Source organism: Xenopus tropicalis, chromosome 9 (genome assembly GCF_000004195.4).
Source record: "Xenopus tropicalis strain Nigerian chromosome 9, UCB_Xtro_10.0, whole genome shotgun sequence".
NCBI classification, from domain to species: domain Eukaryota; kingdom Metazoa; phylum Chordata; class Amphibia; order Anura; family Pipidae; genus Xenopus; species Xenopus tropicalis.
Genome location: NC_030685.2, coordinates 26,367,735 through 26,383,008, shown reverse-complemented (window position 1 = coordinate 26,383,008; position 15,274 = coordinate 26,367,735). Strand labels below are relative to the sequence as shown.

At 40.7% G+C, this 15,274-nt stretch overlaps 1 protein-coding gene across 3 annotated transcripts in view; it reads right to left on the bottom strand.

The window, feature by feature from the left end:
• The window catches only part of trrap (transformation/transcription domain-associated protein), a 109,584-nt gene that overhangs the window by 62,295 nt on the left and 32,015 nt on the right, over window positions 1-15,274 (bottom strand). For all 3 annotated transcript variants that reach the window (XM_012970817.3, XM_002931947.5, XM_012970818.3), the window contains exons 32-44: window positions 12,261-12,380; window positions 11,704-11,823; window positions 11,285-11,455; window positions 10,955-11,136; window positions 10,677-10,875; window positions 10,129-10,257; window positions 9,380-9,646; window positions 8,967-9,173; window positions 7,832-7,987; window positions 6,971-7,105; window positions 6,708-6,818; window positions 5,103-5,249; window positions 3,194-3,407 (exon numbers count right to left, since the gene is read on the bottom strand). In XM_012970817.3, coding sequence (XP_012826271.1) covers window positions 3,194-3,407; window positions 5,103-5,249; window positions 6,708-6,818; window positions 6,971-7,105; window positions 7,832-7,987; window positions 8,967-9,173; window positions 9,380-9,646; window positions 10,129-10,257; window positions 10,677-10,875; window positions 10,955-11,136; window positions 11,285-11,455; window positions 11,704-11,823; window positions 12,261-12,380 — 2,158 coding nt within the window. The remainder of the gene's footprint in view (window positions 1-3,193; window positions 3,408-5,102; window positions 5,250-6,707; window positions 6,819-6,970; window positions 7,106-7,831; window positions 7,988-8,966; window positions 9,174-9,379; window positions 9,647-10,128; window positions 10,258-10,676; window positions 10,876-10,954; window positions 11,137-11,284; window positions 11,456-11,703; window positions 11,824-12,260; window positions 12,381-15,274) is intronic.

Genomic DNA, 15,274 nt, shown 5'->3' with positions numbered 1-15,274 from the left:
GAGATTGTTCTGTTCTATAGAGAAATATAGAGAATCTTAACAACTAAAAGTGGGCATACTTATAAGGATCTGGTTGTTTGCCGAGCGGATCTTTCACTGATATGCCCAACTTGAGATGGGCAATATGTAGGCAGTCGAGACACAGACTGCCAATCCGATGGCAAGTTCAAACTTGTCCAGTGTTTGGCCAGATATTGGTTGGGCAAGCTCATCGGCTGGTACCACACAAGGGCCAATAACCTGCTGACTCAGTCCGGGTGCCCACCTTAAGATAAGCAAAATTGCTGATCCCATTCATCTGGGCACCAGGAGTAAAACTAAAGGTGGCCATACACATTCATTTTTTAGTTTTTTCCCGACGACTGTTTGGATATCGATCGTCGGATATCAATCAGTGTTTAAATGCAACAATCTAAAATGAAGTAAAACTAACTTACGATTGAAACTGTAGGATAAAGTCCTAAAAATAACAAATCAGAGGCCACACCTTGTGTCTCAACCCTTTCTCCTTGTTGATTGTAAGCTCTTTTGGGCAGGGCTCTCTTCACCTCTTGTATCGGTTATTGATTGCTTTATATGTTACTCTGTATGTCCAATGTATGTAACCCACTTATTGTACAGCGCTGCGCTTTATAAATAAATGTTAATGTAATGTAATGTAATGTAATGTTCTGAACACAAAATAATTGGCAGACACCAATCATAGCAAAGCAATGTCCCGGAAGTGCATTGTAGGTCAGCCAAAATGTCATCAGATCCTTAATACTACACAGATTTTATAGTTATCCAAACAAAATTTTCTAACCTGTCCGATTGACTAAACGATTGATCACAATGGTACAAAACTTAATGAGACGATAATTCAGAGCCCACGCAAGGCCCAAAAACTTACGAAACGATGCATGTATGACCAGCTTGAGGGTTGCCTTGAGGCCTCACACACAAATATACTGAGCCATGATTCTTAACCTATACAGGTATCGGACCTCTTATCCGGAAACCCATTATCCAGAAAGTTCCGAATTACGGAAAGGCCATCTCCCATAGACTCCATTGTAAGCAAATAATTCCAATTTTTAAAAATGATTCCCTTTTTCTCTGTAGTAATAAAACAGTACCTTGCATTTGATCCTAACTAAGATATAACAACTCCTTATTGGGGGCAAAACAATCCTACTGGGTATAGTTAAATATATAACTTTTTTAGCAGACTTATGGTAGGAGATCCGAATTACAGAAAGACCCCTTATCCAGAAAACACCAGGTCCCGAGCATTCTGGATAACAGGTCCCATACCTGTAGTTTGAGACCCAAAATTAGGTCTTAAAAATATGGTGCTTTTTATGATGGGTCTTCATGACCCCCTTAATAAAGTGACATCTTCAGGTCCAACTGTCAATAATAATTAAATAAGGCACATTGTTAATTCCAAACTAGTTATTTTGGGTTGCAAAGCTAAGTACCAAACTTAATTTGGGTCCACTCAGAAAAGGAAACTACCCAAGAGGTCTGTTCCACATGCAGACCCACTTGCTTTCTGCAAATATGGACATTATTTTAGTATTTCTGGGGTATGGGTTTTAGGCGCCAATGACCTAATAGTGTGGGTCTTGGAGAGGCTTTAAAAGCTTAAATGCACTCTGGTGCTGGTACCAGAAGTCCAAGTGTAAGCCTGAGGTGCAGAGGTTTTAAGTTTTGCTAATGAAGACAAGTGCATACAAAATGGATTAGGAGTTTTATATCATTCTACATTTAGGAAACACCAGGATATTGCTTATTTCAAGAGCATTTCACAGAATCTTGAGAAACTAAACAATGTCCTCCCAGACCGTGCGCTTATTGACATGTTTCATGGATTCTCTGTGAAAGCTGTGGTTAGCTGAACCGGAGTTCAGCTCAATATAATAAGCAAGTGGAATTCTTCCTGACCCCAAAGGTATGTCTAATCCGTACAGAGCCAACAGCCAAAATAAAAACACGGTGGCTTAATCCTGAGAGGTAATTAACGATAATGGCTATTTGTTATGATAGATGCCTTGCAATAACCTGAAGGGAATACCACTTCTGTGCAGGGAAAACTTTGCCTTTTTCATACTCAATTTCTTTTGCTTTTTCACAGGGAGGTTAAGAAATTTTAACAACTGAAAAAATGCATTTTTTCCCCCCGCAGCAGAAAATGGATTTTAACTACCAAAAGCGATCCATTTCATATAGGTTTTTGCGCTTTCCTCTGTCAACTAAACTACTGTCCAGCTGAGAATTAAAAAAAGAGACAATATAAATGGGTAAATCATAAAACAAAAAACTCTTGTACTAAAATGTAGTGTCGGTTTAATGGTTCCATCTGTTGCCACGATAATGGGAGTTATAATTTGGCAACAAATAGTGATCGGCATGCTGGTTCTCAGTGATATTAAGGGGCAACGGAAGCACTTGCAAGCAATTAAAACAATTATTACTTTTTTCTTTAAAAAGGTAATTCAATAAGAGCTTTAACAGCCACAGCATTGTTGCTTTTTCCTGCACAGCCTATATATGCATACGTATACACCGCTTACACCATCGCTCCTCCCCATATTTACATTTATTTAGTTTATTTCAATTTGTCTTTTTGCATTATTTGACATCAGCCTTAATCCAGGTTGCAATATAAATCCTATAAGCTTGTTTTGGGTCACTGACCCCAGCACCCTAAAAATTATCAAGGATACAATTGTACTGTAATGGTTACTTTTACTACTTAGCTTTCAATTCAGGCTGTCTGCCATCATCTTCAGTCTCTTATTCAAACCACTACCTGGTTGCTAGGGTAAATTTGACCCTAGTACTCCAAGTTTTCTTAGGCTATTCACTGTCTACCTCACACTCATATCTTAATCAAAGATAATTCAGGTGATTGAATTTTATTTGCATATGATACGTTGTGCCTAATGGAACACTGTATATTTAATAGCCACAAGCATATATTTTCTCTTCTACAGTTAAGAGTATAAATCAAACATTCTAGGATACATAGTGAATTTTGGGCAGGAGATGTGACCACTGAGGGCACTTGCTTGCCTGATTTCAGCATCACTCCCTCCCTAATAAAGCAGACTTTAGCACTAGAATCGCTTAGTCTAATTGTTGTATATCCCAAGACTAAATCCACTTTCCCAAAGGTCGAAGTGGCTATGAACCCATAGGTACATACTTGGCTCAGTAGGGAAGATGCTCATGAGTCGGGAGAGCAGCGTATGGACAGCACGGAGAACCTTAGTGTTTCCGCAGGTCATACAGGCAGAAATTCCCCTCTGCAGAGGTTTGAAGCTGCTGAGGATGGCAGGATTCTGAAGCACGGTGAGCAGGAAGCTCAATACCTCCAGGCCAGTGCAGATGTTAGCAAAGTTTGCTTGGTTGGGCTGCTCCTGGAAGATACAGGAAGAAAACAGGTCATAATCAAACCTCAAAATACACAGGGGCATAATAAAAGTGCTCCACAGCAGGGGGTAAAAACTACACCCCAGTGGCCTTGCAGTGGGGCAACCAAGAAAATAGGGCTCCCTCTGTGATCTGTGCATCCAGCAAACAAATAATCAAGATAATAGTCAATGGCACACATTGTTTGGTAGCTTCTGAGGCATAGTGAGCACACTACTTTCACTTTTACATTACATTATAGCATACACTATATTCCATAAGATACTTTGCATGTTTGTCCTGCCCCTCTGTAATGCACCACGGGGGCAGATATTGGCTCTTACAGGGTAGTACTATGTGCCATCTATTTTAACACTTTCAGAAAAGGCCTTCCCTCCTTTTTCTCGGGCCTTTGCTGTCAAGATATCAGGCTGAAATAAGAAGCTGCTCATTATGCACTGCGGCTGCAGGATCTCACGCCGAGATAAAAGCTCTCTGCCTGTTTTACGTACAGTTTTCAGGCTTTGGACACGAGCGACGGCTATTAATGCAGTAGAGCTTAATTAATTAGCGTCAGATGAATAATAACAGCTCAGCATTTGGGAATATGGATGAATGGCATTTGCTTGGGGGATTCTTGAGTGCTGTAATTATGATGTGCAGCAAAGTTTTGCCCAAAATTATAATAAAAAAATAAAGCAAATGAAACTTCATAACGGGCAGTTGTTCCTGAAGAACAATATATTCCCCGCTGTTGCACTGCATTGCAGACTCGGTTAGGTTAAATACACTGGTGTATGACCCATTTGCATACACAATATATTGAAGATTACTGTCTTTTAAAATAACTGACTGAGACACAAAGCACAATGAAAGGGGAGACTGCTGAGAGGGGTAAAAGTGAGCATCAATTGATACTATTAAAAAAGGGGGAGGTTATTTCCATGCACTAAAGGTTAGAGTACATTTTAAGGGGACCTAAAGTCAAACAAAGGTCTCTCTACCACTGGGCTAATACTGGTTGTAGGCAGTTTTGTAGATGAAATTAAAAAAATAAGCACCTGCTTTGGGGCCACTGGGAGCAACCTTCAAAGTGGTTGGAGAGCAACATGTTGCCCCCGAGCCACTGGTTGGGGAACACTGTTATAGTGATAATAGGTAATATAGGTAAAATTGCCCCAGGTACTAATTGCAGACCAAACTAGCAGAATTTGAATGATAAAAGATTTGGCCCATGTGTCATCTCCACTGCAGTGCTAAAATTCATTACATACCAAACAGCTTATCTGTTACCTGCTGGTCAAATTTGGGTCTTACAGGAATATTGGAACGGCAGCCCTGTGGCTACTTTGTAGCCAGTTTATGTGAGCTGTAATAGAGCTTCTGAAGAAAGCATACAGTTTAAGATCAACAGGAGAGTGTCCGTAAAAGTATTGCTGACCTTTGACAAACAGAACCCCCTTCTCTTGCTCCCCAACTCTTTTTACATTTGAATGTGGCTCATGGGTAAAAAAGGTTGAGGACACCTGGTCTAAAACATTTGTAAAAATAATGAGATCTAAAGCCTTGCAGGGCATTATGTTGGAGAGCACTCTGGCAGCTACAAGGTTACAGTGAAGCAATTCATTTTTACATCCTCGATCAAAGGACAGTGAATAGGTTCTCCCACACTCCGGCAGGTTCTGCAGAGCGAGTACACTCACCACAGTCATGAGAAGCTTATCAAACCATTGCAGTTTCAGCTCCGATTTGGGCCACATGTCAGGACGAAGAGCCGTCTTCAGAAGGTTGACACAGCGACGAGAGAGCAGTTCTCCCGGAGAGCCGGCAGTGTTTGAATTGTCGTTCACCTGTACAAATGGCACCAAGGGTACAAATTTGTTGCTAGCTGCATCAATCAATTAAACCCAATAGGATTGTTTTACCTCCAATAAGGATTAATTATAGCTTAGTTGGGATCAAGTGCAAGGTTCTGTTTTATTATTACAGAGAAAAAGGAAATCATTTTTAAAAAATGTGAATTGATTAAAATGGAGTCTATGGGAAATGGCCTCTCCATTATGCGGAACTTTCTTGATAATGGGTTTCCGGATAATAGGTATGGTATCAAACAAGCACTTGCCCTCTTAGCCTTTAGATGCCCTTTAATTAACTTTTGTAACTTTGTAATATTGTACTATATAAACCCAGTTCTCTTTCCCTTTTTATTACACAGAACTTGTATTCATGTATTAATCAGATGCACTCTCTGCTTTTGAAACTTCATCAATAAAGTAAAAGAAATTAAATATGTAACATGTCACTTGCTTTAAGAAATAAATGAAGAGGAATCACTCAGTGCCAACACTATTCCCAGTGATGGAAAGAAGAGAAGTACATTGAGCAGTTGGTGTGTAAATGCTTACGCACCCAGCCAGTGGGTTAGTGCAAGTCCTCCGCACAGAGACACAAGTGAGACAGATAGGAAAATGATTTCTCTATGTAAAGTTCCACAGCACTGTCACTTTTAGTTTTTTCCCTTCAGATAGATCTAATGCAGTGCTATCCCAACTGGGTGCTTGCGGGCTGCATGGGGTCCTCCAAGAGAGTTTTATGACCCACAGCATGCCCATCTATGCCTTTTACTAAACCCCTTCTAAAAACATGTTTAAGGATAACTGGGCCACAGCATGGAAAATCTTAGCCCTAATGAAAATATTTTCCTTTTAGCCCTTCTCTCCTAGCTTCTATAAAGGTGGCGTTACTCATTTCTCTTGGAATTTAGGGCTCATGGCATATGACCATTTAGGCCTGCCTCCAAGGACCTGTTCTGCCTATAACACATACTAAAGCTGCCATGTTGTACAATATGAATTTATGGGGAAAGCTAAAATCTATTATTCCAAGGTGATACCTTCCTTATAAAGTTATGGTCTATCACAGGCACACAGGCGTTTTGTCTCACACAGGCTGCCCACAATCTTATTATATCCCATAGCCATCCTGTTGTGATATAATGCCCTAACAACTACCAATAAACTAATATGGTCTGTGGCCCAACTATTAAAGTGGCACTCTGAAACTGACCAATGAAAACGGATGAAATATGGTTTATACATGCATTGCTGCAAATTAAACTACTCCATGGTCTCGATTGTGTTCTCATAGCCTGCATAAAGAGATATTATCGAAGTATGGCAGTATACTTCCCTGGAATAGCACAATCTAGCATGAAAATGCAAGGGTACAACTGCCTTTTTTCCCTACGTGCTGCCTCAGGCATATGCAAAGTAGTGTGTTCCATTGGATTACTTCAGGGATTTCAGTACCTGACATGCTATCCTAATCAGGAAATTGACCACTGTGTCTGTGTGCTGCTTTTCAATGGCCTTGGAAAGAGCAGCGTCTGGGCCTGGGAGTGACTGGCTGCGTCCAAAAACCTGTATCAGAAGGAATTAGAGGAGTTGAAATGTGAGATATAAGGGGAAACAAATAACACTCCAATATTGTTATATAAATATACACACACACACATATACATATTGACCACCTATATGAAAGACAGAGAATAAAAACACAAAAAGATGCCTACGGTACTTATTCCTCCAGTGGCTGTCCTGAAACGCTTCACCTCCTGGCTGGCATCCACAGCGAGGCCCCTTTTCACACCACCTGTAGCAGAGCTCCCACCTTCCCCGCTGCCGTTTGGATCCAGGTCAGAATCCGGCTAAAGGAAGAAGGCAGCATTTACACAGGGTATATTTTACTCTATTGGCTTCAAAGGATCCATGTCACCCCATGGGCTTTACATGTCTAAACAAAGTATACTGCAGCTAAACTGCGTACATCTGGGGGACTCCCTATCAGATGTATGAATGCAAATATGTGAATAGGTATGCTGTATACACACAAAATTAGGGCTGCCTTAATAAATGCTCTGATACTGGAGCCCAAAAGGATAGGAGACCCATCAGTTAGCCAAAGAAAACAAAGGGATACAATACTCATTTAACACTGTAGTACGGCTTTAAAGCTCCAATAATTTCAGCATTAAATAAACCCAATAGGATTGTTTTTCCTTTAATAAGGATTAATTATCTTAGTTGGGATCAAGTACAAGGTACGGTTTTATTATTACAGAGAAAAAGGAAATCATTTGTAAAAAAAAATATGAATTATTTGACTAACATGGAGTCTACGGGAGATGGCCTTCCTGCAATTTGGAACTTTCTGGATAACGGGTTTCTGGATAATGTGTCCTATACCTGTTATAAACTACTGATTAAGTAGACGGATGGGTTATCTTTCTAAAAAAACTCAAGAAACAGGCTTAGGGCTCCATTACCCGAGTAACCCTTACTGTTACCATTAAGTGCAATGGTTACTTTATTATGAGTTTATATTAGAAAACATAATCTATACAGCAGGGATCTTAAAAATAAAGTATTTTTACCTGGTCTTTAATACGCTGCAATTCCCATTTGATAACCACTTCTGCAAGGTCAACTGCCAATTTCCTCTGCTCAATAGTGACGCTTGGGGTAAATCCAAGCCGCTGCATGGCGCTTACCATATGCTGAACCAGGTTGTGGCGCACTGGATAGTAAACCTTAAGACGGGAAATAAAATCGCAAGTCCAGGTTAGAACAGAAAAATACAACAAATTACCTGGCGCTGGAGGAATAATCAAGCCAAGCCTCTATTCCAGCTGTGTTTCTGTGCCCTGCTCTGTAGAGAGGGTTCTTTATACCCCCCACTGTTCTTCCCGTGTTCCCAAATCGGATTAGAAATACTCGCAACCACAACAACAATTTCAGGTGGCTTGAGAATAGAGAGAGTAACAATGGAAACCTTGTTCAAGATATATATACTGTTCCTCTGCCCTTGCTGAACAACTGGGAATGGAATTAACATCCCATTTTAACAGTAGCACAGTTCTGTTCATGCAAGGGTCAATAAGGTATATAACGCTTCACAAGATGTGTCTGTGTAAGTAGTAAGTCCCTCACTGAAATATACTAGTGTATAGATTACATGCTTATTGCCCCCATAAGAGATTCTATTGAATAGGAGGTTCTTTTTTAGGTTAACTTAAAATATGATATAGAATTGCCTATTCTTAGCAAGTTTTAAATTAGTCAGCATTTCTATTTGGTATAGTTTTTGAATTATTTGTCTTTCTCTTCTGACTTTTTCCAGCTTCCAAATGATATCCCCAGCATTAAAAAAAAAAAAAAACCTATTGCTCTGTGGGGCTACAATCTTGTTATTATTGTTGCTTTTTATTACCTATCCTATTTAGGCCTTTGTCAATTCATAGTCTAATATCTCTTTTAAGCCGCTGTGTGGTTGCTAGGTTAAATTGGACCCCAGCAACAAGATAGCACCTAAAATTCCAAAACTGTAGAGCTGCTAAATAAATCAAAAACTCCAAATAAAAAAGGATGAAAACCATCTGCTAGTTGTCTCAAAACAGCACTCTATTCATCACACTACAATTTAATTTAAAGGTAAACAGCCCCTTACAAAAAAGAGATGCCAAGTACCTTACAATGGAAACAAGTGAAACAGGAAACTTGTGACCCTACCTTGAAATGCTGCACAATTAAATGCAGAATGTGCACCAGTTGAGGAACGGTGTGGCCTTCCTCAACAATTATTTTCCTGGTCCAATGTGTCAGCATTTGGTGGCCATCCTCCATTCTAGCTGGCACGGCTGGAGTCAGAATAGCCATTGCTTGGCGAACGATAACCCGTGCTTCCATAGCGTGAGCTTTCAGGAGGCTGTGAAATACCTACGAGACAGAACCTTAGTGTATAAACATCAAGGTATTCAATGTGGTAATCCAGCTTTAGTATGACAAATACAGAGAAACCGGACAAGTTTTATCTATTTGTATTAGAGAAAAAGGAGCAAATATTAAATATAATTTAATATTATATTACATTATATTAGGTGTAAAGAAAGGAGAGGTTCCATCCAACAGGAGCCATACTCTACCTGCAACACAATCTTCTTGTGTATGGCAAACTTGGCGATAATGTGAGCCAGTAGCAGGTGGCCGCTGTACTTGCAAGCAGGGTCTACACAGGCTTTGGACAGGAGACATGGCCAGGCAAATGTCATGAGGCGCCTCAGTTTGCTGTTGCGGTTTTTGTTGTTGTCATGAATGTGATGCGGTGCGTGTTCCACCAGGAGAGTGGCAAATTGCAAGAGATAAATTCGAAGTGAGTCCAGCATGTCTGTCTGTTTCTCTGGGTCAAGCACCTAGCAAAGGACAGAAGGGTGCAAGGTAAGAGACTCTGCTATGGTTACACACCAGTGTTGTCATACTACTTGTGCTAGCAAAGCACCATAAACAAAGGATGCAATGGCTGTAGATTATTTTTTCCCAGTCTATTACTGGAGTTAAAGGAGAACTAACGCTACTGAAGTAGGGCACAAAAGAAGTTGTACATTATGTTTTGGGCTTCTGTACCAGCCCAAGGCAACCACTGCCTTGAAAGATGCCCCAGTAGCTCCCCAACTTTTCTGCTGATTCACTGCACATGCTCTGTGCTGCTGTCAGTTATTGAGCTTAAGGACTGACTCACAATATACTGTATGTTTAGAAAATAAATGTAACAATATAATAAGTAAATAATTTAGATTATTAGTAAAAGTCAGCTCTGAAAATAATGCAATTGGCATCCAAATTTAATAATCAGCCCAGTAGCATCATCTTAATTACAGGCAAACCTCATTTTTACCTTGGTGATAAAAACACTGGTGATGCTTTCCTGATTATCTCCTTCAGGGTTTGGGGGTCCCAAAAGCTGCTCCCCTTCATTTTTCTCAAAGCTGTACAAAAATGCTGGGTTCAGAATATGCTGCAGGACCTGAAAAAGAATAATAAGAGACATTACTGACAAGTCTGCACCACAGAACCAGCCACAGAGTGCTGGATCCATAGAGGCATCATATCAGCTTAATTGGAACACAAGCAGAAAAACTACTGTACACTACATTATACAATATATACAAAAGGCAACAGCTACCAAAGAGCAGGTATTTGATACTGGAAATCTACCACTAGAATGACAAGTTACGCCTCTGGCAAACTATAGTATAGAGATTTCAATTCTAAAGGACTTAGGACAAGCCACTGTCGCAGGAAATGGAATGGAATGGATTTGTGAATAAAGACCATCCTCACAAACATCTGAACACTGGTGCAGCCACTGTTGTCCCCAACCATTGTCCCTGTGGGCTATTTGCCTGCAGACCAGACTACCAATCTCTGTGCTCTTAAACTCACCTTGGCTTTAAGCTCATCTCCAAAGTTGGGATCGCTGAATTCGACAAAGCGGAAAAAGAGGGCCCTTTTCTGAGCAATGCTGTAAGTCTTGGGGATCTCCTCCTCCATGTACTCCTTCAGGAAAGTCATGTTACAGAGGAAGCGGCCAGTAAAGGCACGGAGTAACTGAAACAGCAATTCAATGTCCCCAAAATTGCGCCTATAAGAGAATGCGTGTTATAGAGGAAGCACAATACAACCAGTCATGTAAAGCTCATCAGGTAATATGGATTCCTTACTTGCAGTAGTTTAGGAGGCAGAAAGCCAACAGCTTAGGTTCTTTCCAGTTCGTTGCCACCATGTTTTCCTTGCGATGGCGCTCTTGGAACGCTTCACTCACCCACACACGGCGTAAGTGGCTTACAAGTGAGTGCTGGTTTGCCAACCAGTTTTCATCATTCTTAACTATAATGCTGATAATCTACAAAGCAAAGGATAAATGAAAGGTAGCTGCACAACTGAACACCATTATTTGTGGGTTATGGGATGTGGGTTATGGTAAATGTCCAAGCTCCAACTTTTGAAAAGCAAATGTTCAGTAGACCTGGGTTCAAAAACACGAGCCATACCTTGATAGCCTGGAACTGCAGATCGAGTCTCATGGTGGTGGTACTTGTGCTAGGGGATCCTGGTCTCACAGTAGTTTGAGTCACACCAGGCAGTAACAGGGTGATAAAGCGGTTTGGGTTAGCGGCCAGCACATCCCGTAAAGGTTTGGCATCCTTATGTTTCAAAAAGCTCTGAGAGTGAAAAAAAATGCATGGATAAGGAAAAAAAATCATGAAAAGTTAAGACTTATGCTGGCCATACATGCCAAGATCTAAGATTTTCTAGCCAGTGTTGATATCAAATATTGATCAAGGAGGGTACAATTCTGGCCTCATTTGAAGCCAGAAAGCTGTCAAATAGGCTGATTTAGCAGGAAGTATTGGTTTATGTATAGCAAACAAATATAATGCAATGCAATGATGGGCATGTCCTATATTACCATAAACATACGGCTCCACTGTGGGTCATTCAAGGTAGCTTCCATCATAAAGAGCTCCACAGTCTGAGAGGGATGGCGTGTTAGAAACTTAATCAGTGGCTCTCTGAATGGACTTCCAGCCTGTGAAATAAAGGGATTGTGTATTTACATGAGCTGTACATTTACAATAAAGGTGGCCATACACGGGCCGATATCGGTCCCTTAGACCGATTCGGCAGCTAATCGGCTCGTGTAGGGGCATTAACAACAAGCCTGCCCGGTCGATATCTGGCCTAAAATCGCCCAAATCTCGATCGGGCAGGTTTAAAATTTTAGTTGGGTCGGGGATCGCATCGGCTCCTTGATGCGGTCCCCGAACCGACTATGCCCATACCCGTGGCCCATACCCCAGGGCCAAACAACCAAATTAGCCCGGATTCTCCCGATGTCGCCCACCCGTGGGTGGGGGATATCAGGAGAAGATCCGCTCGCTTGGTGACATCGCCAAACAAGTGGCTCTGAAGGTGTATGGCTACCTTTAGTCACAATGAGATCTTTGCTAGTGTAAGCCTATGTACCTCAATTAACATGGCACGCTCTGTTTTCATAACGACTTCCAGCAATGGCTTCACCAGCGTTTGAGGAGCCGCAGGAATCAGATGGAACAGATTTATAATGGCAGAGCAAATTTTCATTTCCTATTGGATACAGAGAGAGAGACCAGGTTGTTACCCTCATGTTATAAAACATGGGAACCATGAATACTTTCGAAATATACAACAACAAAATATATATTGGTAGCCTAAGCTTGAACGTGGCATAGTTGCATTAGTGGCTGGCTGCAGTAACTAATAGCAATTAAGCAAGCATTTTTCTACCTACTCTAAAATGCACAAAGCTAAATATTCATTGGCTGCTGCAGATTAATGCACTGGGGCATAGCTGCAACACCTTCTTTTCCTTTAATGGCTAAACTTGCTTTTTTCAGATGTTGTTTTTAGGGAAAGAATACCTTAATATTTGTATTACTTCAAATGTATTTGCCAAATGGAAATATTGAAAGCTGAATATTTGCCTTTTTCCATTTGCCTTGTATATACAAAAGTTATGTGAAGATATTGCTGTAGCAGCCTAACAAGACTTTACTTTAATGCAGGTCAAATGTGAGCCAGGCAGGTACCTCTTTCTAAATAGATGAGGGACAAACTTACAGGTATGTCCCTGCTAATACTAAATGTGGGAATCTCTAACTTGTTCTGTTTTAGTCAGCCATGCCCTCCAATGTTGTCACACACCCTACAGTCTTCTTCAATAGCATTATAGTAAAATACAAAGGCTATAGGCAGTGAGGTGATACATTGTGTGTAGCCAGTCTGTGAATACAAAGGTACAGTTCTTACAAATATCTTGGTGCTAGGTGTATTGTTGTTGTTGAACTATAAACCCCAAAATTCTATGGTATAAAAAGAGGCAAGGAAACAATAGAAATGACAGAAAAAGCCAGAATGTGGCATGCGTTTTCGTTCCAGACATTTCCATCTGAAAGTGCTTGAGTTTCCCTGTAGCAAATAGCGTAAGTCAGATTGCTTCCCTGCTACACAGGCTGGAATTGTTTTTTTTTTTATAAAACAGCTTTGCTACTGAGAAAGCGGAATATTATCTGGATTTACAATACATGAAATACATTTCCCAAAGCCAAAGACTGAAAAATGCAGATCTGAAATTACACGGGCCAACTTTCCTCTGAAGCTGGAGTAGTGCAAAAAAATGTTTCCATTTATGTCAGGAACGGGGTAGTATTGGATTGGGGGGATTACAAAGAAAATAATTTGTATAGCAGATATGTGTGTAGCTTAGCTTAATATAGGACTCAAAAAGAAAAAAACAAATTGATGAGCAGTGTGCCGCCCTCTGCTGTGGATCTACAACTCCCAGCTGCATCCAACTTGAAGTTGCTCGTAGTAGTCAGACTCAGTAGTATACATAAGCCATGCAACCTTGGTTAATACAACAGCTAACAAACAACAAACACTGAATGACTGTACACAGCACTTGAAGCACGAGGACCTTTTGCACAACACATTACACCTTCTAAGTAGGAGCAGAGAGAGACATAAAATAAGACACCAGAACAACATCTTCTCAACATCTCCAGATCTCACCTCTACCCCTTCCACGGCAGGCTAGACCAAAGAGAGGGAATTGTCAGCATTCCGGTTGTGGAAGGGTAAAAGTGATACGTATAGGTGAATACATTCCTACCTTTAGTCTTTATCGACCAGTTAGAGCCACGGTAAGAGGACCACATGACTAACATCCATGCAAACATATAGTGGCACTAGTGATACATTAGTGAAACAGTGCAAACTTATAGCGATTCTGACACTTCAGGTAGTTTAGAGATTAATTCTAGCCATACAATTTAAATGATTCATGGGACAAGAGGGGACAGACCTTTTTCTATGCTATTTATTATATGAGTGTCTGGGTATGAGCCAATGCCTGTGAACATACAAACAGGGGAAAACAAGGCTTTTTTGCCTTAAAATGAACTTTTAGTATGACACACAGAGTGGCATTCTAAGAAAATATGCAGTTGGTCTTCATTTTTTATTATTTGGTTTTTGAATTACAGTCAGGGGACCAGAAAAACAAATGGTGTAAAACCCAGGAAAATATAAAACCAGGGGAATACTTTATGCATTATATATATATATAATTGGTGGGACCTGTTATTTGCTATGTCACCTGTGCCATTCAGTCCTATTTCAACTTGAAGTGCTGCCCCAATGGATACACAGAAGTTTATTTATATAAACTATAGCAGGTTTTCTGAAGCGGACATTTTTACCAGTGCAGGGCAACAGTATATTTTTATCTTGTGTTACCAGCCCCGGGCTGGTGTAGTTTTCTCCTAACAGGAGCTCTAGCCCAGGGTATCAGGTAAGTGATTAAAGTCACTGGGGGGTGCCTGACATTTTGGCAACCCCCAGTGATTGTACATTCCCTTTTCCACGCTCTAGTCTTATGGCTCTACTTTTGTGTAGGTCCCCCCTTTTATTTAATACTAGGTTTCAAATAGGAAAATTTGTATTAAAAGCCACCCTGCCATTGTCTCTCCCAATTTGGGGGGGGGGGGGGGGGGGGCAGACGTATTTTGTGAATCCATGCCTAGGCAATGCAAAATCTGAGGAGTACAAGACTGGTTATTATCATTGGATTCAGGGACATTAAGCCTGGGGCTCCTTATCTAGTGCTAAACTACAACTCCCAAGCAAATCACAGCGCCATGAGCTTCCGCTCAACCACAGAAAATGGCACAACTGGAAGCCCCTTTTGGAAACCTATGCAACAGAAATCTAAACTCAGTGGGGCAGAGATAATGATGAGATTTCAACATCTGTACATCTATTATTTGAGGCAAGCCTAAGGCAAATGCCTCTGAGGCGGATAACATGATATATGTTATTTTGGGCCACATGAGGCATAAAACAGTATTTGCTGTGCTGGAGCTCCCCCTGCAGGAAGAATGGGTAACAATGATACTGAGATACTTAACAGTGAAAAGGACAAAGAATCGTAGTTATCAGAT